The following is a 22647-nucleotide window of genomic DNA, read 5'->3' on the forward strand; positions in this document are numbered from 1 at the left end:
TCACAGCCTAAGAAAACGCCACATTATCAGATGCAGTCCTTTCGGTCGCATAAACCCAAGAGAGTACGGGGATCTTCCTTTCTTGCCAGAGGTAAGGGCAGGGGGAAAAAGCTGCCAACCACAGCTAGTTCCCAGGAGCAGAAGTCCTCCCCGGCCTCTACAAAATCCACCGCATGACGCTGGGGCTCCGCTGAGGGAGTCCGCCCCAGTGGGGGCACGTCTTCGACTTTTCAGCCACGTCTGGGTTCACTCACAGGTGGATCCCTGGGCAATAGAAATTGTTTCCCAGGGTTACAAGCTGGAATTCGAAGAGGTGCCTCCTTGCCGATTTTTCAAATCGGCCCTACCGGCTTCTCCCTCAGAGAGGGAGATAGTTTTAAATGCAATTCAAAAATTGTGTCTTCAGCAAGTGGTGGTCAAAGTTCCCCTGCTTCAGCAGGGGATGGGGTATTACTCGACCCTGTTTGTAGTCCTGAAACCGGACGGTTCGGTCAGACCCATTTTAAATTTAAAATCCTTAAACCTTTACTTAAAAAGGTTCAAGTTCAAGATGGAATCGCTCAGAGCGGTCATCGCCAGCCTGGAAGGGGGGGATTATATGGTGTCCCTGGACATAAAGGATGCATACCTTCATGTTCCCATATATCCACCTCATCAGGCGTTCCTGAGATTTGCTGTACAGTATTGTCATTACCAATTTCAGACGTTGTCGTTTGGGCTTTTCACAGCCCCGAGGATTTTCACCAAGGTAATGGTGGAAATTATGGTACTCCTGCGCAAGCAGGGTGTCACAATTATCCCGTACTTGGACGATCTCCTAATAAAAGCGAGATCAAGAGAGCAGTTGCTGAACAGAGTATCACTTTCCCAGAAGGTGTTGCAACAGCACGGCTGGATTCTCAATATCCCGAAGTCACAGTTGGTTCCCACGACTCGTTTGCCTTTCTTAGGCATGATTCTGGATACAGACCAGAAAAGGGTTTATCTTCCGATGGAAAAGGCCCAAGAACTCATGAATTTGGTCAGGGACCTGTTGAAGCCGAAAAGGGTGTCGGTGCATCACTGCACTCGAGTTCTGGGGAAGATGGTAGCGTCTTACGAGGCCATTCCATTCGGCAGGTTCCATGCGATCAACGTCCTGGAGTTGAGGGCCATATACAACACCCTTCATCAAGCGGAGCAGTTGCTTCGCGACCTCCCGGTTCTGATTCAGTCAGACAACATCACTGCAGTGGCTCATGTAAACCGCCAAAGCGGAACAAAGAGCAGAGCGGCAATGGCAGAAGCCACCAGGATTCTTCGCTGGGCGGAAAATCATGTAAGCGCTCTGACAGCAGTCTACATTCCGGGAGTGGACAACTGGGAAGCAGACTTCCTCAGCAGACACGATCTACATCCAGGAGAGTGGGGACTTCATCAGGAAGTCTTCGCAGAGATTGCAAGTCAGTGGGGACTGCCTCAGATAGACATGATGGCGTCACGCCTCAACAAGAAACTACCGAGGTATTGCGCCAGGTCAAGGGACCCTCAGGCGGTGCCGGTAGACGTCCTGGTGACACCGTGGGTGTTCCAGTCGGTCTATGTGTTTCCTCCTCTTCCTCTCATCTCCAAGATATTGAGAATCATAAGACGAAGAGGAATACGGACAATTCTTATTGTTCCAGATTGGCCGCGAAGGGCCTGGTATCCGGATCTGCAGGAAATGCTCACAGAAGATCCGTGGCCTCTTCCTCTCAGAGAGAACTTGTTACAACAGGGGCCCTGTCTGTTCCAAGACTTACCGCGGCTGCGTTTGACGGCATGGCGGTTGAACGCCGGATCCTAGCGGAAAAGGGCATTCCGGATGAGGTCATTCCTACTCTGATAAAGGCTAGGAAGGACGTGACAGCAAAACATTATCACCGTATATGGCGGAAGTATGTATCTTGGTGTGAGTCCAGGAGTGCTCCTCCGGTAGAATTTCATCTGGGCCGTTTCCTTCACTTCCTACAGACTGGAGTGAATTTGGGCCTAAAGTTAGGCTCCATTAAGGTTCAGATTTCGTCCCTATCCGTTTTCTTTCAGAAGGAGTTGGCTTCTCTCCCAGAAGTACAGACTTTTGTGAAGGGAGTGCTGCATATTCAGCCTCCTTTTGGGCCTCCAGTGGCACCCTGGGACCTTAACGTGGTGTTGCGGTTCCTTAAGTCTCGCTGGTTTGAACCACTTAAAACGGTGGAATTAAAGTATCTCACTTGGAAAGTGGTCATGTTGTTGGCCTTGGCATCGGCTAGGCGAGTGTCTGAGTTGGCGGCTTTATCTCACAAAAGCCCCTATCGGATTTTCCATGTAGATAGAGCAGAATTGCGGACTCGTCCTCAATTTTTGCCCAAGGTGGTTTCATCTTTTCATATGAACCAGACTATTGTGGTGCCTGTGGCTACGCGGGACTGGGAGGATTCCAAGTCCCTTGATGTGGTCAGGGTGTTGAAAATGTATGTGGCCAGAACGGCTCGGGTTAGGAAAACAGAGGCACTGTTTGTCCTGTACGCGGCCGACAAGGTTGGCGCTCCTGCTTCGAAGCAGACTATTGCTCGCTGGATCTGTAACATGATTCAGCAGGCTCATTCTATGGCTGGATTGCCGTTACCAAATTCTGTAAAGGCCCATTCCACTAGGAAGGTGGGCTCTTCTTGGGCGGCTGCCCGAGGTGTCTCGGTATTACAGCTGTGCCGAGCTGCTACTTGGTCGGGTTCAAACACCTTTGCAAAGTTCTACAAGTTTGATACCCTGGCTGACGAGGACCTCATGTTTGCTCAATCGGTGCTGCAGAGTCATCCGCACTCTCCCTCCCGTTTTGGAGCTTTGGTATAATCCCCATGGTCCTTACGGAGTCCCCAGCATCCTCTAGGACGTAAGAGAAAATAAGATTTTAAACCTACCGGTAAATCTTTTTCTCCTAGTCCGTAGAGGATGCTGGGCGCCCGTCCCAGTGCGGACTATCTTCTGCAAGACTTGTATATAGTTTTTGCTTACATAAGGGTTATGTTACAGTTAGGATCAGTCGTTGGCTGATGATGTTTTGTTTCGTACTGTTAACTGGTTCGTATATCCACGTTGTACGGTGTGGATGGTGTGGGCTGGTGTGAATCTTGCCCTTAGATTAACAAAAATCCTTTCCTCGTACTGTCCGTCTCCTCTGGGCACAGTTTCTCTAACTGAGGTCTGGAGGCGGGGCATAGAGGGAGGAGCCAGTGCACACCCATATCTAAAGTTCTTTTTAGTGCCCATGTCTCCTGCGGAGCCTGTCTATTCCCCATGGTCCTTACGGAGTTCCCAGCATCCTCTACGGACTAGGAGAAAAAGATTTACCGGTAGGTTTAAGATTTTATTTTTGTTAGTTTGGGTGACCCATTTGTGAAGTGTACTGGATACACGCCACCCAATGCCTCTTTCTGGAAATTACACATGTGAATGTCAGTGAACTTGCCCAGCATTCTACCCAAGGGTGTAACTAGACCATTCTTTTTCAACCAGTGTGCCGTGGCACACTAGGGTGCCGCAACCAGTTGCAAGGTGTGCCGCGGAGCCAGAGCAGCTTCGTGCACCTTCAGAGTGAACTGTTGGCCCGGGCTCTTCTTAGAGGATCAGTTGTTCTCCGCCTGTGACCTATGCCTTGAGGACGCGGTGGTGTGATATCATAGTTCACGGCCGCCACGTCTCACCACCCAGCCTGCCCACCCGCCTGCACACACATCTTCCAGTTCCCGCCTGCATACACAGCTTTCCTTGCCTACCCACATCCACACCTGCCCGACTGGCCACTGCTCAGTATTCGCAGCACTCCACTATGAACAATCCCTGCCACGGAGGGACAGGGAGGAGGACAGCTGACCGGTAGGGGCTAATATTTGTTGTTATTTTTTTTTCTCCTGTGGGGAACAATAGGATTTATGTGGGGAGAATTAGGATTTATGGGGGGTACAATGTGAATAATTCATGTGGATAGCAATAGGATTTATGTAGGGAGCAATGTGATAGTTTTTTTTCTGCGTAGGCCAATGTACTGTATGTGTGTATTTTTTTTTTTTTTTTTACTATGAGGGCCAATGTGTGTTTTTTGTTTTTTTCTGTAGGAACTGATGGTGTGCCTTGGCAATTTTAAAATCTCGTCGCTGTGATGCGAGTAAAAAAAGGTTGAAAATCACTGAACTAGACCTTTGTGTGCCCCATAGCAGCCGCATCCCCTGCACCTATGGTAGTTACGTCACTGCTTCTACCACTATAGTACCACCCCTGGTTTTTTTGGTCTCCTAAAATATAGTTCGGTTTAGCTTCATCTTTGTCTAAAATGAATTATAAATGAGGAGGTGGGTTATCAATACGGTCTTTACACGTGACACTTATTTTTAGATTAGGCAAAGTGCACCCAGCAATGGGTATCTCCACCAAGTAGAAGATGCAAAATGTGTCCCATCTTGGTTCACGGCAGTTGCAAAATGTAAGTGTTATGATGTACTGTACGTCCTCGCACAAAGCAAGCACTTCCGCTAAAATGTGCTTTCCATATGCCTTTATGCCATTTCAATTATTATGCTTCACAAAATAAAATCTACATTTTTCCTTCTATGATAAACTATGCACACAGGAGCATCTACCACAACAAAGAAAACTGCCACAAATGCCACCAGCCACTTCTGAAAACAAATGCCACCAGACCATTTAGGCCATATTAAGTTAGTAACCATAGCTAATGTTTACTTTTATATGTTGAAATAAGAGGTTCTCTAAGCTGAATAACCTATAAGTACTCGAATATGTTTTGCTGAACAGTTCTTGAATCAGTGAAAATAAACACATTTTAGTATCCCTTTAAGTATGGCTTCTAGAGACATTTTGGGTATTTCTCTTTCAGATACATCACTGCTCAGACTGACACAGAAGTAGAATCAGAAGATGAGCCGGGAGTGGGAAATGTCCGATCTGAAAATGCTAAAGTCATAAAGGAGGAATCTGAACTGCTCTCTCTTCTCCAGCGGGCAGATTCCAGCCATAGCGGCTCAGACTCAGAGAAGCATGAAGTGTTTAGGATGATGCTTAATAAGCAGGAAAAGGTATTTTCTGCATCAGTCTTTTCTTAATGGGCTGCATTAAGCATTTTGCTTGATTTCAAAAGGCATTTTTCCCGGTATCTGGACGATAGGTCGACAGTTACTAGATGGACAACATATAGTCAACATTGTCAAAAGGTCAACATGACAATGGTCGACACAGCAAAAGGTCGCCGTAAGTTTTTTGAGGGATTTTTTTTTTTTTTTACATTTTCATACTTTACCATCCACGTGGAGTACGATTGGAAATAGTAACCTGTGCTGAGCGCCGGACGTGGGAAACTTATTGGGGTTCCACGTGCTATTACTGCGAAAATGACATCAAAATTAACTTTAAAAAACGAATGTTGACCTTTACCGTGTCGACTTTTGTCAAAGTTGACCTTCTGGATGTCTACCTAATTACTGTCGACCTTGTATACCACACCCATTTTTCCCTATCTAAGCCAATCGCCTGTGTTACTGCTTACACTCACTCCCAGGATGGTAAAGTTTGATAAATTCAAAATGTGTGTGGGTCTGCATAGCATCATATACATGTATTCATAGAAACTTAGAATTTGCCAGCAAATAAGAACCACTTCACACATATAGTCTGCCATTTTTTTTTTTTTTATAACCTTATGGTATTCTCAGCCCTATTTGAGCCATAGTTCTTTGTTAGGATATCCTTATATCTATACCCAAGTATGTTTAAATTGCTCTACTGTATTAGCCTCTACGACCTCTGATGAAAGGCTATTCCATTTATCCACTACCCTTTTTTTGAAGTAATTTTTCCTCAAGTTTCCTTTGAACCTGTCTCCCTCTGGCTTCAGTGCATGTCCTCGTGTTGTACTACTTCTCTGCCATTGTCTGCAAGACTGACATCTGGATTCGGGCTGTGATCTGTGGTGGCTCTGTCTGCAGAAAGCAATTGGATAGGTCTTGTTACCTTACTTATTGAACCAACCTTGTATGTACAGTAGATGTGTGTGTGTGTGTGTGTGTGTGTGTGTGTGTATATATATATATATATATATATATATATATATATATATATATATATATATATATATATAATTAGTCCAGTGGTTTTAAAACTCTATCCTCAAGACCCCACACTATTCATGATTTCAAGATTGGGGGCTAGATGCATCATCGCTTGGAAAGTGATAAAATGGAGAGTAAAAATGGCAGCCGATCAGGTCCTAACTACCATGTCACAGGCTGTGTTTGAAAAATGGCAGTTAGGAGCTGATTGGCTGGTACTTTTCACTCTCCATTTTATCACTTTCCAAGCTATGATGCATCTGGCCCTGGATCTTTGAAATGTGACAGTTGGTGATACACCTGCACGGCACTCCAGGGTTCATTAAATTAATGTTCTTGAAGATGGAGCTTGTGTGCCCAGAAGCGTTAAATTTACTTTTCTATACAAACCCAGGAGTGATGTTCTTTTGTTCTCTGCAGAGGCAGATTACATTACCTTGACTGTTCATTATCTGTTAGGGCCCCAAGGTGACTGGATTATTTATAAACCGAAGTGCCGACCAGTTGTGCTCATATGAGTAGCAGTGTGTCCGGCAACCCGAGTGAACTCTAATGTGGCTTGACCCGGTGCCCTCACTGAGTAAATCGATACAAGCAGACAGAGGCGTGGCACTCAGTGCACAGAGGAGAAAGAAAATAAACGACCACCAAGTCTACGACGTTTCAATCTTTAAAAGAATTTCATCAGGTTACAAAACAATGCTCAACTTTTTACCACCCCTTCACAGAACATTAAGCTTTGTTACTGCTCCGATTGTTATAGAGCACTGTTTTGTATCTCCGGTTACCGTGGAGATGTGTGGGGTGGACATGTGTCGTGCAGATGCGCGATGACGTCACTGTTCAGCGCTGCGGCCGGGAGGATTCCTGCGCCGGATAGCGCTAACTTTGTGAAAGGGTGGTAAAAAGGTGAGCTGTTTGATTCATTGTTTTGTAACCTGATGAAAATCTTTTAAAGATTGAAACGTCGTAGACTTGGTGATTGTTTATTTTCTTTCTTTCTCCTCTGTGCCACGAGTGCTGCTCCTCTGCCTGCTTACATATATGTGTGTCAGTGGCGTAAATTCATCCCAGTTGCCCGGAGGCAAGATAAATATTGTGCCCCCCTCCCCCTTACAAAAAATGATTAGTATTTTAACTGACTCCTTTTATACCCGCCACTACATCACTGACCCCTCTATACCCGCCACTACATCACTGACCCCTCTATACCCTACACTACATCACTGACCCCTCCATACCCTACACTACGTCCCTGACCTCTCTATACCCGTCACTACATCACTGACCCCTCTATACCCGCCACTACATCACTGACCCTTCCATACCCTGCACTACACCACTGACCCCTCTATATCCGACACTACATCGCTGACCCCTCTATACCCATCACTAAATCACTGACACCTCTATACCCTACACCAGAGGTTCCCAAACGCGGTCCTCAAGGCACCTCAACGGTCCAGGTTTTAAATATATCCATGCTTGGCCACAGGTGACTTAATTAGCACCTCAGTCAATTTGATTTACCCATCTGTGCTGAGCCATGGATATACCTAAATCCTGGACTGTTGCGGTGCCTTGAGGACTGCGTTTGGGAACCTCTGCCCTACACTACATCACTGACCCCTCTATACCTGCCACTACATCACTGACCCCTCTATACCCACCACTACATCACTGGCCCCTCTATACCCTACACTACATCACTGGCCCCTCTATACCCTACACTACATCACTGGCCCCTCTATACCCGCCACTACATCACTGACCCCTCTATACCCGCCACTACATCACTGACCCCTCTATACCTTACACTACATCACTGACCCCTATCAGCCACCACACATATAGAGAACAAGTGTAGAAGCCTGTTACAGAGTGTGTGCCAAGATCTGAACTTGCACTAACCCCACTGAGCTGGGATGATGTCCAGGACTTACAGAAATCCTTGCTGTGGTGTCCTACACTTCTATGTGCATAGGAATCCAAATGTGAAATTTTTTTCACATTTGGATTCCTATGCACACAGACGTGTAGGACTGCTGCTGGAGTCTCACAAATAGGGAATCCAGCTAAAATTGTTATTAGGCTGTGGAAACCAATTAAGACTACTCTAAATATGTTTCCAGTAAAATAATTTGCCTTACTCATGATCTAATTTATTGAGTAACCATTTAAGAAGGAAAACCATTTCAAATTAATTTGGCATTACAATAAGAAAACAATTTTTGTCCAAATAAACACTCCTGAAGAAATCGCTATAAGACGAAACGCGTTGGATGAAACCAACATATTTTAATGTTTTTATTGTATGAACAAAGATGAACAAACATATGTTTATTTAGTGATCAATATTGTTTTGTAAAAAAACGATTACAGAAACGTATTTTTGATTGTCATTTATATTTTAATAAAAACATGTGTATTTAACATTTGTGTGTGTGTGTGTGTATATATATATATATATATATATATATATATATATATATATATATGTACACACATACATACAGATCCCTGCACTCTCACGCAGCTCTGCCAACAACTGGGGTGCCAATCAGAGTCCGGCCCACATAAAGGCGGGACCCATAGTACAATACAGGATTATCCACCTAGTGGAACAGATAGCACTCTCCAGACTTTACTTCAATAAATCAGCAAAGAAAAGTATTTAATGTAAAGGTAATCTCACAGTTCCAATGTAATATCCATTTCCGACGTTTCGGTCCACACCAGGACCTTTGTCAAGGAGTTACAACGTGGTCAAAGCAGTCATCATCACAGCGAGGTTAGCATATTAGGTAACTGTTACATAGAATAGAAACATAGAATTTGACGGCAGATAAGAACCACTTGGCCCATCTAGTCTGCCCCTTTTTATTATTCTGTTATTACAGAATAATAAAATATAGTATGTATGTATGTATGTATGTATGTATGTATGTATGTGTGTGTATATATATATATATATATATATATATATATATATAATTTATTATTTATTTTTCTCTAACGTCCTAAGTGGATGCTGGGGACTCCGTAAGGACCATGGGGAATAGCGGCTCCGCAGGAGACTGGGCACATCTAAAGAAAGCTTTAGGACTATCTGGTGTGCACTGGCTCCTCCCCCTATGACCCTCCTCCAAGCCTCAGTTAGATCTCTGTGCCCGAACGAGAAGGGTGCACACTAGGGGCTCTCCTGAGCTTCTTAGTGAAAGTTTTAGTTTAGGTTTTTTATTTTCAGTGAGACCTGCTGGCAACAGGCTCACTGCATCGAGGGACTAAGGGGAGAAGAAGCAAACTCACCTGCGTGCAGAGTGGATTGGGCTTCTTAGGCTACTGGACATTAGCTCCAGAGGGACGATCACAGGCCCAGCTTGGATGGGTCCCAGAGCCGCGCCGCCGGCCCCCTTACAGAGCCAGAAGGCAGAAGAGGTCCGGAAAATCGGCGGCAGAAGACGTCCTGTCTTCAACAAGGTAGCGCACAGCACTGCAGCTGTGCGCCATTGCTCTCAGCACACTTCACACTCCGGTCACTGAGGGTGCAGGGCGCTGGGGGGGGGGCGCCCTGAGACGCAATAAAAACACCTTGGATGGCAAAAAAAATGCATCACATATAGCTCCTGGGCTATATGGATGCATTTAACCCCTGCCAGAATACATAGAAAAACGGGAGATAGGCTCCGCCCCCTTATCGGCGGCCTTATCTCCTCAGCACACTGGCGCCATTTTCCCTCACAGCTCCGTTGGAGGGAAGCTCCCTGGCTCTCCCCTGCAGTCACTACACTACAGAAAGGGTTAAAAAAGAGAGGGGGGCACTAATTAGGAGCAGTATTAACTATACAGCAGCTATAAGGGGAAAAACACTTATATAAGGTTATCCCTATATATATATATATATAGCGCTCTGGTGTGTGCTGGCAAACTCTCCCTCTGTCTCCCCAAAGTGCTAGTGGGGTCCTGTCCTCTATCAGAGCATTCCCTGTGTGTGTGCTGTATGTCGGTACTTTTGTGTCGACATGTATGAGGAGAAAAATGATGTGGAGACGGAGCAGATTGCCTGTAATAGTGATGTCACCCCCTAGGGGGTCGACACCTGAGTGGATGAACTGTTGGAAGAAATTACGTGACAGTGTCAGCTCTGTATAAAAGACAGTGGTTGACATGAGACAGCCGGCTACTCAGCTTGTGCCTGTCCAGACGTCTCATAGGCCGTCAGGGGCTCTAAAGCGCCCGTTACCTCAGATGGCAGATATAGACGCCGACACGGATACTGACTCCAGTGTCGACGGTGAAGAGACAAATGTGACTTCCAGTAGGGCCACACGTTACATGATTGAGGCAATGAAAAATGTTTTACACATTTCTGATAATACGAGTACCACCAAAAAGGGGTATTATGTTCGGTGAGGAAAAACTACCTGTAGTTTTCCTGAATCTGAGAAATTAAATGAGGTGTGTGATGATGCGTGGGTTTCCCCCGATAACAACTGATAATTTCTAAAATGTTATTGGCATTATATCCTTTCCCGCCAGAGATTAGGGTGCGTTGGGAAACACCCCCTAGAGTGGATAAAGCGCTCACACGCTTGTAAGGGCTCTACCCTCTCCTGAGATGGCCGCCCTTAAGGATCCCGCTGATAGAAAGCAGGAGGGTATCCTAAAATGTATTTACACACATACTGGTGTTATACTGCGACCAGCAATCGCCTCAGCCTGGATGTGCAGTGCTGGGTTGGCGTGGTCGGATTCCCTGACTGAAAATATTGATACCCTAGATAGGGACAGTATATTTTTGCCTATAGAGCATTTAAAAGATGCATTTCTATATATGCGTGATGCACAGCGGAATATTTGCCGACTGGCATCAAGTCTAAGTGCGTTGTCCATTTCTACCAGTAGAGGGTTATGGACACGTCAGTGGTCAGGTGATGCGTATTCCAAACGGCATTTGGAAGTATTGCCTTATTAAGGGGAGGAGTTATTTGGGGTCGGTCTTTCAGACCTGGTGGCCACGGCAACAGCTGGGAAATCCACGTTTGTACCCCAGGTCGCCTCTCAACATGAGAAGACGCCGTATTATCAGGCGCAGTCTTTTCGTGGACAAGCGGGCAAAAGGTTCCTCATTTTTGCCCCGTGACAGAGGGAGAGGAAAAAGGCTGCAGAAATCAGCCAGTTCCCAGGAACAGAAACCCTCTCCCGCCTCTGCCAAGCCCTCAGTATACGCTGGGGCTTTACAAGCAGAATCAGGCACGGTGGGGAGCCCGTCTCAATGAATTTCAGCGCGCAGTGGGCTCACTCGCAAGTAGACCCCTGGATCCTTCAGGTGATATCTCAGGGGTACAAATTAGAATTCGAGACGTCTCCCCCTCGCCGTTTCCTAAAGTCGGCTTTACCGATGTCTCCTTCTGACAGGGAGACAGTTTTGGAAGCCATTCACAAGCTGTATTCCCAGCAGGTGATAATCAAGATACCCCTCCTGCAACAGGGAACGGGGTATTATTCCACACTGTTGTGGTACCGAAGCCGGACGGCTCGGTGAGACCGATTCTAAATCTAAAATCTTTGAACACTTACATACAGAGGTTCAAATTCAAGATTGAGTCACTCAGAGCAGTGATTGCGAACCTGGAAGAAGGGGACTACATGATGTCTCGGGACATCAAGGATGCTTACCTTCATGTCAAAATTTACCCTTCCCACCAAGGGTACCTCAGGTTTATGGTACAGAACTGTCACTATCAGTTCAGACGCTGTCGTATGGATGGTCCACGGCACCCCGGGTCTTTACCAAGGTAATGGCCGAAATGATGATATTCCTTCGAAGGAAGGGAATTTTAGTTATCCCTTACTTGGATAATTCCCTGATAAGGGTAAGATCCAGGGAACAGTTGGAGGTCGGTGTAGCACTATCTCAGGTAGTGTTGCGGCAGCACGATTGGATTCTCAATATTCCAAAATCGCAGCTGGTTCCGACGACTTGTCTTCTGTTCCTAGGGATGATCCTGGACACAGTCCAGAAAAAGGTGTTTCTCCCGGAGGAGAAAGCCAGGGAGTTATCCGAGCTAGTCAGGAACCTCCTAAAACCGAGCCAAGTCTCAGTGCATCAATGCACAAGGGTTCTGGGTAAAATGGTGGCTTCCTACGAAGCAATCCCATTCGGCAGATTCCACGCAAGAACTTTCCAGTGGGACCTGCTGGACAAATGGTCCGGGTCGCATCTTCAGATGCATCAGCGGATAACCCTGTCACCAAGGACAAGGGTGTCCCTCCTGTGGTGGTTGCAGAGTGCTCATCTTCTAGAGGGCCGCAGATTCGGCATTCAGGACTGGGTCCTGGTGACCACGGATGCCAGCCTGCGAGGCTGGGGAGCAGTCACACAGGGAAGGAATATCCAGGGCTTATGGTCAAGCCTGGAGACATCACTTCACATAAATATCCTGAAGCTAAGGGACATTTACAATGCTCTAAGCTTAGCAAGACCTCTGCTTCAAGGTCAGCCGGTGTTGATCCAGTCGGACAACATCACGGCAGTCACCCACGTAAACAGACAGGGTGGCACAAGAAGCAGGAGGGCAATGGCAGAAGCTGCAAGGATTCTTCGCTGGGCGGAAAATCATGTGATAGCACTGTCGGCAGTATTCATTCCGGGAGTGGACAACTGGGAAGCAGACTTCCTCAGCACGACCTCCACCCGGGAGAGTGGGGACTTCACCCAGAAGTCTTCCACATGATTATAAACCGTTGGGAAAAACTCGACAGGTATTGCGCCAGGTCCAGGGACCCTCAGACAATAGCTGTAGACGCTCTGGTAACACCGTGGGTGTACCAGTCAGGGTATGTGTTCCCTCCTCTGCCTCTCATACCCAAGGTACTGAGATTGATAAGATGGAGAGGAGTAAGCACTATATTCGTGGCTCCGGATTGGCCAAGAAGGACTTGGTAACCTGAACTTCAAGAGATGCTCACGGAGGATCCGTGGCCTCTACCTCTAAGAAGGGACCTGCTCCAGCAAGGACCCTGTCTGTTCCAAGACTTACTGCGTTTGACGGCATGGCGGTTGAACGCCGGATCCTGAAGGAAAAAAGGCATTCCGGATGAAGTCATCCCTATCCTGATCAAAGCCAGGAAGGATGTAACCGCAAAAACATTATCACCGCAATTGGCGAAAATATGTTGCGTGGTGCGAGGCCAGTAAGGCCCGACGGAGGAAATTCAACTGGGTCGATTCCTACATTTCCTGCAAACAGGAGTGTCTATGGGCCTGAAATTGGGGTCCATTAAGGTTCAAATTTCGTCCCTGTCAATTTTCTTCCAAAAAGAACTAGCTTCAGTCCCTGAAGTTCAGACGTTTGTAAAAGGGGTACTGCATATACAGCCTCCTTTTGTGCCTCCAGGGGCACTTTGGGATCTCAATGTAGTTTTGGGTTCCAAAAGTCACATTGGTTTGAACCACTTAAATCTGTGGAGTTAAAATATCTCACATGGAAAGTGGTCATGCTGTTGGCCCTGGCCTGGGCCAGGCGCGTGTCAGAATTGGCGGCTTTATCCTGAAAAAGCCCTTATCTGATTTTCCATTCGGACAGGGCGGAATTGAGGACTCGTCCTCAGTTTCTCCCTAAGGTGGTTTCAGCGTTTCACCTGAGCCAACCTATTTGTGGTGCCTGCGGCTACTAGGGACTTGGAGGACTCCAAGTTGCTGGACGTTGTCAGGGCCCTGAAAATATATGTTTCCAGGACGGCTGGAGTCAGGAAATCTGACTCGCTGTTTATCCTGTATGCACCCAACAAGCTGGGTGCTCCTGCTTCTAAGCAGACTATTGCTCGTTGGATTTGTAGTACAATTCAGCTTGCACATTCTGTGGCAGGCCTGCCACAGCCAAAAAATGCCCACTCCACAAGGAAGGTGGGCTCATCTTGGGCGGCTGCCCGAGGGGTCTCGGCTTTACAACTTTGCCGAGCAGCTACTTGGTCAGGAGCAAATACGTTTGTAAAATTCTACAAAATTGATATCCTGGCTGAGGAGGACCTGGAGTTCTCTCATTTGGTGCTGCAGAGTCATCCGCACTCTCCCGCCCGTTTGGGAGCTTTGGTATAATCCCCATGGTCCTTACGGAGTCCCCAGCATCCACTTAGGACGTTAGAGAAAATAAGAATTTACTTACCGATAATTCTATTTCTCATAGTCCGTAGTGGATGCTGGGCGCCCATCCCAAGTGCGGATTGTCTGCAATACTGGTACATAGTTATTGTTACCAAAAAATCGGGTTATTGCTGTAGTGAGCCATCTTTTCTAGAGGCTCCTCTGTTATCATGCTGTTAACTGGGTTCAGATCACAAGTTGTACGGTGTGATTGGTGTGGCTGGTATGAGTCTTACCCGGGATTCAAAATCCTTCCTTATTGTGTACGCTCGTCCGGGCACAGTATCCTAACTGAGGCTTGGAGGAGTTTCATAGGGGGAGGAGCCAGTGCACACCAGATAGTCCTAAAGCTTTCTTTAGATGTGCCCAGTCTCCTGCGGAGCCGCTATTCCCCATGGTCCTTACGGAGTCCCCAGCATCCACTACGGACTATGAGAAATAGAATTATCATTAAGTAAATTCTTATTATTAACCGTTTCTTATATAGCGCCGCAAATTCCGTTGCGCTTTACAATTTCAAACAACAATAACAAACTAAGTGATAACAAACAGTCATAGAGGTAGGAAGGCCCTGCTCGCAAGCTTACAATCTATAGGGAAATAGGCATGTGTACACAAGGAAAGGTGCTATCTATTGCATAGTTGGTCGCCAGATTGCAAAGGTTCTTGGAGGGCTGTATGATATGGTCATACAGCAATGATGAACCGGGTTTGAGAGGAAGGAAAAGTGAAGAATGAGAAGACATGTGAGGATATGTGTGGACTGTACAGAGTGGATGCAATTTGATAAGAAGGTTTATGAAAGTTATGTGGGCGGTTCTGGAATTTGATCTGCTTGCCTAAAGAGGTGAGTTTTCAGGCAACGCTTGAAGGTTTGGAGACTAGAGGAGAGTCTTATTGTGCGTGGTAGGGCATTCCACAGAGTGGGTGCAGCCCGATGAAAGTCCTGCAATCGTGAGTGGGAGCGAGTAATGAGTGTGAATGAGAGACGCAGGTCTTGTGAAGAGCGAAGAGGTCGGGTTGGGAGATATTTTGAGATAAGTGAAGTGATGTACGTTGGTGTAGTTTGGTTAATGGCCTTGTGTGTGAGTAAAAGTATTTTATATTGAATGCAGTAAAGTACAGGTAACCAATGGAGGGACTGACAGAGTGGATCTGCAGACAATGAATGTCTAGCGAGGAAGATAAGCCTCGCTGCTGCATTCAGAATGGATTGTAGTGGTGAGAGTCTCATTTTGGGAAGACCAGTTAGGAGACTATTGCAATAATCAAAGCGGGAGATAATGAGAGTGTGGATTAGAGTTTTAGCAGTGTCTTGTGAAAGGTATGGTCGTATTTTGGATATGTTTTTTAGATGCATGTAACATGATCTTGAGACAGATTGAATGTGGGGAACAAAGGACAGATCAGAGTCGACACCTAGGCAGCGAGCTTGTGGGGTAGGGTAGATAGTCGAGTTTTCAACAGTGATAGAGATATCAGGTTGGTACCTACTATTGGCCGGTGGAAATATAATTGACTCTGTCTTTGAAATATTCAGTTTGAGGTGGCGAGATGTCATCCAGGATGAAATGGCAGAAAGGCATTCAGTGACACGGTCTAGTACAGATAGGGACAAGTCAGGGGAGGATAGATAGATTTGAGTATCTTCTGCATACAGATGATACTGAAAACCAAAAGAGCTGATTAGTTTACCAAGAGATGAGGTATAGATAGAGAAAAGCAGAGGACCCAAGACTGAGCCTTGCAGTACTCCAACTGAGAGAGGTAGCGAAGAGGAGGTAGATTCAGAGAAGCGAACACTGAAGGAGCGATTAGATAGATAGGATAGGAACCAAGAAAGGGCTGTGTCTTTAAGACCTAGGGATTGTAGTGTCTGTATGAGAAGAGAGTGGTCTACAGTGTCAAATGCAGCAGATAGATCTAGAAGAATAAGTAGTGAGTAGTGGCCTTTCGACTTCGTAGTGACCAAATCATTAACCACTTTAGTCAGTGCTGTCTCTGTAGAATGTTGGGAACGGAAGCCTGACTGAAGTGGGTCCAACAAAGTGTATGCGTTAAAGTGTGTGAGTCGAGTGTAGGCAAGTCTCTCAAGTAGCTTAGAGACAAGGGAGCTGAGAGATAGGGCGGTAGTTAGAGAGCATTAGGGTCAGAATTTTGTTTTTTTTAAATGGGAGTAATCACTGCATGCTTGAAGAGTGAAGGAAAAATACCAGTAGAGAGAGAGATTACAGATGTTAGTTAAGGTAGGGATGAGCACCAGAGACAGAGCTTTACTTATTTGTGAGGGTAAAGGATCAAGAGGAGAGGTAGTAGAGAAGCAGGATGAGAAGAGTGATGATACTTCATCTTCATTTGTGGGATCAAATGAAGAAAGAGTGCCAGAGGGTTCAGGTAAAGAACGGAGCAGGTCACTGGCTGCCGAAGAGCATACCATTTCATCTCGGATCTTATCAATCTTCTCCTTGAAGTAGGAAGCAAGATCCTGTACCTTGATGGAGGCTGGTAGGGTAGGTGACGGAGGATTCAGAAGTGATTTAAATGTGTTAAAGAGTCGTTTGGGGTTAGAGGCTTGAGCAGAGATAACAGTTTGGGAATATGTTTGTTAGGCAGTGTCCAGGGCATTTCTATAAGAATGGTAGACAGTCTTATATGTGAGGAAGTCACTTGAAATACGAGATTTACGCCACTGACGTTCAAGTTTTCGTGTGAGTTTTTGTTGTTGTCTTGTTAATTTGGAGTGCCATGGTTGACATCTAGGCCTACGTGGAGTGTGATGGGTAGCTGGAGCCACTTCATCAAGGGCTAGTTCTAGAGTTTCATTCAGGTGTTATACAGCCATCTCAGGAGAGGTGAATGCAGAAATAGGTGAAAGCAGTTGTTGGAGTGAAGTGGACAGTTCTTGAAGATTAATTGTGTTAATATTTCTGCGGGTTTGAGGAAGATTGGAGGACTTCAGCAACACAGGGTTTGAATTAATGGAGAGCATGCAGGTGATAAGGTTGTGATCTGAGAGGGGGAAAGGAGTGTTAGTGAGTTCATAGATGGAGCATAGTCTGGTGAATACTAGATCAAGGCAGTGGCCCTCCTGATGAGTAGAGGAGTCAGTCCATTGGGAGAGGCCAAGAGAGGAGGTTCGAGAGAGTAGTTTGGAGGCGTGAGCGGCAGATTTTGGACAATCAATAGCAATATTGAAATCACCCATGATAATGGTGAAGATGTCAGAGGTTAGGAAGTGAGGGAGCCAAGCAGAAAAATCTTCCAAAAATTGTTTAGGATGCCCAGGTGGGCGGTAGATAGCTGCAACACGCAGAGAGAAAGGAGAGTAAACCCTAATGGAATGTACTTCAAATGATGTAAATGTGAGTGATGGAACCTGTGGTAGAACAATGTATGCAAAAGATTGGGAAAGTAAAAGTCCAACTCCTCCTCCTTTATGGTTACCGGGCCTGGATGTGTGTGTAAAGTGTAGACCACCATGTGCCAGTGCTGCAGAGGAGGCTGTGTCAGATTGTGTGAGCCAGGTTTCTGTTATAGCCAGCAGATTGATGTTGTTGGATATAAAGAGGTCATGGATGGATGTTAATTTGTTACAAACAGAGCGTGCATTCCATAAGGCACATTTTAGTGATCTGGAGGGTGATGGAAGACATGTGATGTATATGAGGTTAGCTGGATTTCTATGTTGCTGTAAATCAGATATATAGCCAAAGTAAGGGGGCACTCACCAGATTTTTTGCACTTAAAAAGACATTGACTTTAATTCATACTTATCAGTACAGCTTAGAGAAGATAGTTCAATCGACGTTTCGATCCCTCAGGATCATCATCAGGATATACAGCAGAGACAACTTGTGCAGCCATTAGCATTTGCCAGTGTCAAAACAGTCAATGCCGGCCGGTTGCTTCCGCATTGGACGTTTGGTCCGTGACGCAACCGGAAGTACTGATCAGGTCATCCTCAGTTTATATTCAAAAAATAAATTGGATAATCCTTCAAATAAGAGCGCTCCACAAGGATATCTCTTTCTTTGTATAGAATATATATACATACTCCACACTGACAGCAGCACATCGCCACCTCATTGCACTGACAGCAGCGCATCGCCAACTCATTGACAGCCGCGCATTGTTACTGTAAAAATATCAGAATACAATAAACTTAATAAAGCGGGGTACACGCGTAACGATGTGTGCTTAATTTCTAAGCAATCTGACTAGATTGCTTAGAAAAGAAGCACACATCGCTCTGTGTGTATGCCCTATAGCGAAAGCGATGTGCAGCCCCGCGCGTCACTATTTCCGGTTCTAGATTGGCCTGCACCGCTGGGAGAAGTGAGGCTTACCACCCTTCCCCTCGCTCAGCACACATCGCGCTATGTGCTAAGCGGAGGAGAGATGTGTGCTGAGCGTTCTGTGATAGATCGCTCAGCACACATCTCCCCATGTGCACCCCCCTTAAGAGAAAATAAAGTTAAATATTTGCCCTTCTGTTCATTGTGCCGCCCGATTTAGCGGGTTTCCTAATGATGCTACGATCCTGCAATTTTCTCCCAGTAGTAAGGACACGCCCACAATGTCTGTCACGTTTTGGGTATGCTCTCCAAGGTTACGCCCAGGCAAGCTTTAATCATTCCTGCTGTACCACAGGAATAGTTATAGTATTGCTCCATACCTCCCAACATGACCCTCTCCAGGAGGGACAGAATGTTCTGCTTCTGGACTTCCTTCTTAATGTACTGTATGATTGTTATCACCTGTGCTGAAACACCTTTCTTATCCATTAACCTGTTCGACACAGCTGATAGCAATCACAAATTAAGAAGGAAGTCCAGGAGCAGAGCATTGTGTCCCTCCTGGAGAGGGTCATGTTGGGAGGTATGTTGCTCAATAAATCTGGTGAAAAGCCAGTATTTTTTTGGGTGGGATTAGCCATTAAGCACATAGGGGTGAGTAAATTGTATACTATTAAAAGCTGTGAAAAGAGAGTGGAAGTGGTGATTTGCGCCAAGATAAGTTTACAGGGGGCTGACATTGTACTGTGTCCATTGGACATACTGTAGCTCATATATGCCTCTATATTGCTGTCCTGTGCCACCTTGTAGTACTCTTGTAGTTGTTTGAGAGTATGGTATAGGCAGTGTATATACTCTACCGTGTACATGTGTCCTCTGTGTACTTGCTCTCATTGTGTATATTGAGCTGGTGAGCAGGGCCCTCTTACTGGTGGTCTCTTACACTTTACCCCCATTTGTAAAGCACTGCGATATGAGCTGCCACTATATAAATAAATGTTAATAACGGATTATGAAATAGCCATTATTCCCTGAGATTCTCACTGTAAAAAGTGTAAAACGGTAGAATTTGCACCAGGCATACGTCAAACATAAAAGTGTGCATACTTAAGCAAAGGAGTTATCATACACAGAAGATAAGGTTCTCTACCGATTTAATAATTAATGCAAAAGTAATATTTTCAATGTAAAATGTAATGCGACAACAACTTCTCCATATCTGTTTTTTGCATAATTTTACAAATCAAATGGTAAATGTCTATACTGCAGTGTTAATATGGAAAAGTAAATTGAATAAAGATATAATATAGTCGCAGCGCTAATGATTTATGTGCTGTCAGCTGGAATGGTCACTATGCAATCATCTATTAGCAAGTGGCTGCATAGTGCTGCTGGCAAACCTCACTTTTATTCTTGCGTACCATTGCTCCAGCCCTTTAGTACCCACAAGAGATACTCATTCTAAAAGATGGGATGCTTCCACATTTGATTATTATATGACTTACCTGAACATGCACTTACTGCTCTTAGCATATGCTTGCAAGTCTCATTCCGTCTTCTCCCCATGCATAAAAATATGTCATTGATGCACCAATTTTTGTCCATAAATACATTTTTGTGAATGTCAATCTCTAAATGAGCCCGAGAATGTTCTCAATCGATCATGAAGATTGAATATTAAATAAAGTTATGGGGTTTTCTTACCTGAAGGCCCATTATTCAGAAGATCTAAAAAACCATAAAGAAAAACAAAACTGCTGCTTAGTTATTGTACTCCCAAACATAATCTTTCAGCACCTTGACTCTTGCGGTCACTGTGAGGAGCACTGCTAAACCATTGCATGGAAAAAGGAATGCAGTGTGTGCGAAGCCTGGGGTGTTTTTGAAATGTGTTTTTATTTCAAACTTGATGCTCCAACTTATTGCAATATTCTGCTTTGAACAACATGTCACCTTACAATAGTAGCTTTTTCTTTTTTTTATCAGTATGGAAACAAAGTGGAGTTCTTGTGGAGACTGGCACGGGCGTACAGCGACATGTTTTTTCTTACCTCTAATTCAGAAGAAAAGAAGGGTTATGCTTCCAATGGTAAGATCTCAATTCAAACGCAACACACATGTAAAAGTTCTGTAGCACAAATGCATTGCAATCTTAACAGAACAAAATGTAAGTTGCTCATATCAATTAGGAAATACAATTCAGGTGCATGAAAGGGAGGGGGTAGTCTGAGCTAGAAATACATTGGGGACAAACCCCTGGTTACCCCCAGCACACTGAGCTGTACCTGTACCAAGACTTGAAAAACTATATGTATGTGTGTGTGTGTGTGTGTGTGTGTGTGTGTGTGTGTGTGTATGTATGTATATATATATATATATGTATGTATATATATATATATATATATATATTGTGACAAGAACACTGGGATAGTGTTTGAGGGCAGGTATATTTGTCCCAGGTTCTTGTCTTACATGTTTTAGAAAATGTTAACTTCTAGGAAAAATGCTTTTTGTTTTGTCTGAACCTTTTCAGTTTGCTGTAAAAGCTGGGTAAAGGCTCTGAGAGAGAGATAAGGCGAGTTCTAGACATTGGGCCCAGTTCGGGTCTTTGGCCTCACAGAGGGCTAATCAGGGTTTCAGCTGTGTAAGAGTGATATAGTGCTTCTAACCTGATTAGTATGGGCAGACTGCCTGGGAAGGCTGCAGGATCTGTGTGTGAGAGACACGCTTTCTGATGCAAGTAAGCTATACAGTATGTACTGAAGAACTCTGTGTTTTGTTTAGTGACAGTTAGGAACATCTTATGTTTAGTTAGTGCCGGACAGGCAAGGTATTTTTATTTTGGGGTTTGTTTTATTTTCTGTTTCAATAAAACTGGCCGGGGTCAGTTGTACCAGAAACTGGACTTGTGTTGTTCCTCAGCTGCTGCGTGCTGCCATATTCCCCAGGAAAAGGCACCTTGCACCCCTACAGTGTTACAACTTGGTGGAGAATGCGAGCAGGCCGTTCTGCGCATAAGTGAAAGCAGCAGCTTTGTGAGGCCTGCAGAAAACGGTGGTTTATGCAGATACAGCCCAGTGTGAAGTTACTGAGACTCACCCCTGAGGGTTTGATATATGTCCTGGGTGAAAGCAGCTGCAAAGCCGCCTGAAAAATCTGTTGACATGGAGGATCTGCTTAAAGCCTTGCTGCAAGCTACAGCGGCTCAGCAGGAGGCCAACCGACAGCAGCAGGTGGCAATGGAGGAAAATAGGAGACAACAGCAGGTGGCAATGGAGGAAAATTGGAGACTACAGCAGGAGGCCAACAGACAGCAGCAGGTGGCAATGGAGGAAAATAAGAGACAACAGCAGGCAGTTGTTGATGAACTTTACAGGCAACAGCGTCAGGATAGAGAGGCCTTAGCAGAAGTGGTGCAGAGACTTGCAGCTCGGGTTGGAGATGTGGCCGTCAGTGCTCCAACCAGCTCTAGTTCTATACGAGCCAGTCACTTCCTGCAGAAAATGACAGAGGCTGATGATGTGGAGGCCTATCTGACCACGTTTGAAAGGACTGCCGAGCGTGAGAACTGGCCGAAAGCACAGTGGGCCAGTCTGCTGGCACCTTTCCTGTCAGGTGAGCCCCAAAAAGCTTACTTTGATTTAAGCCCTGCTGAGGCTCGGGACTATGATAAACTAAAGACTGAGATCCTGACCCGCCTGGGAGTCACGCTGTCAGTACGAGCACAACGGGTGCACCGTTGGCTGTACGCCATGGAGAAGCCTCCGCGCTCCCAGATGCACGACCTTATTCAGCTAACAAAAAAATGGCTGCAGCCAGAGACATTAACTGGTCCCCAGATGGTGGAAAGAGTCGTCATGGACCGCTACTTGAGATCTTTGCCCATGGTCCTGCGCAAGTGGGTGAGCCATGGAAACCCGGGTACTGCTGACCAATTAGTGGACATGGTAGAGAGGTATTTGGCAGCAGAGGAACTACTGATGACCACCCAGCAACCCATAGATCCTCGACAGCGCCCTTCAGTAAAGACTGGTAAGACTGTTCCGTGGGAAAACGTTGCTGGGCGGTTAAGAGAACGCAAGGCTGG

At 45.6% G+C, this 22647-nt stretch overlaps 1 protein-coding gene across 2 annotated transcripts in view; it reads left to right on the forward strand.

The window, feature by feature from the left end:
• RMDN2 (regulator of microtubule dynamics 2) overlaps window positions 1-22647 on the forward strand; it is a 296636-nt gene that overhangs the window by 66111 nt on the left and 207878 nt on the right. For both annotated transcript variants that reach the window (XM_063918055.1, XM_063918056.1), the window contains exons 3-4: window positions 4892-5090; window positions 20547-20649. In XM_063918055.1, coding sequence (XP_063774125.1) covers window positions 4892-5090; window positions 20547-20649 — 302 coding nt within the window. The remainder of the gene's footprint in view (window positions 1-4891; window positions 5091-20546; window positions 20650-22647) is intronic.

This window comes from Pseudophryne corroboree, chromosome 4, assembly GCF_028390025.1.
Source record: "Pseudophryne corroboree isolate aPseCor3 chromosome 4, aPseCor3.hap2, whole genome shotgun sequence".
Lineage (NCBI taxonomy): Eukaryota > Metazoa > Chordata > Amphibia > Anura > Myobatrachidae > Pseudophryne > Pseudophryne corroboree.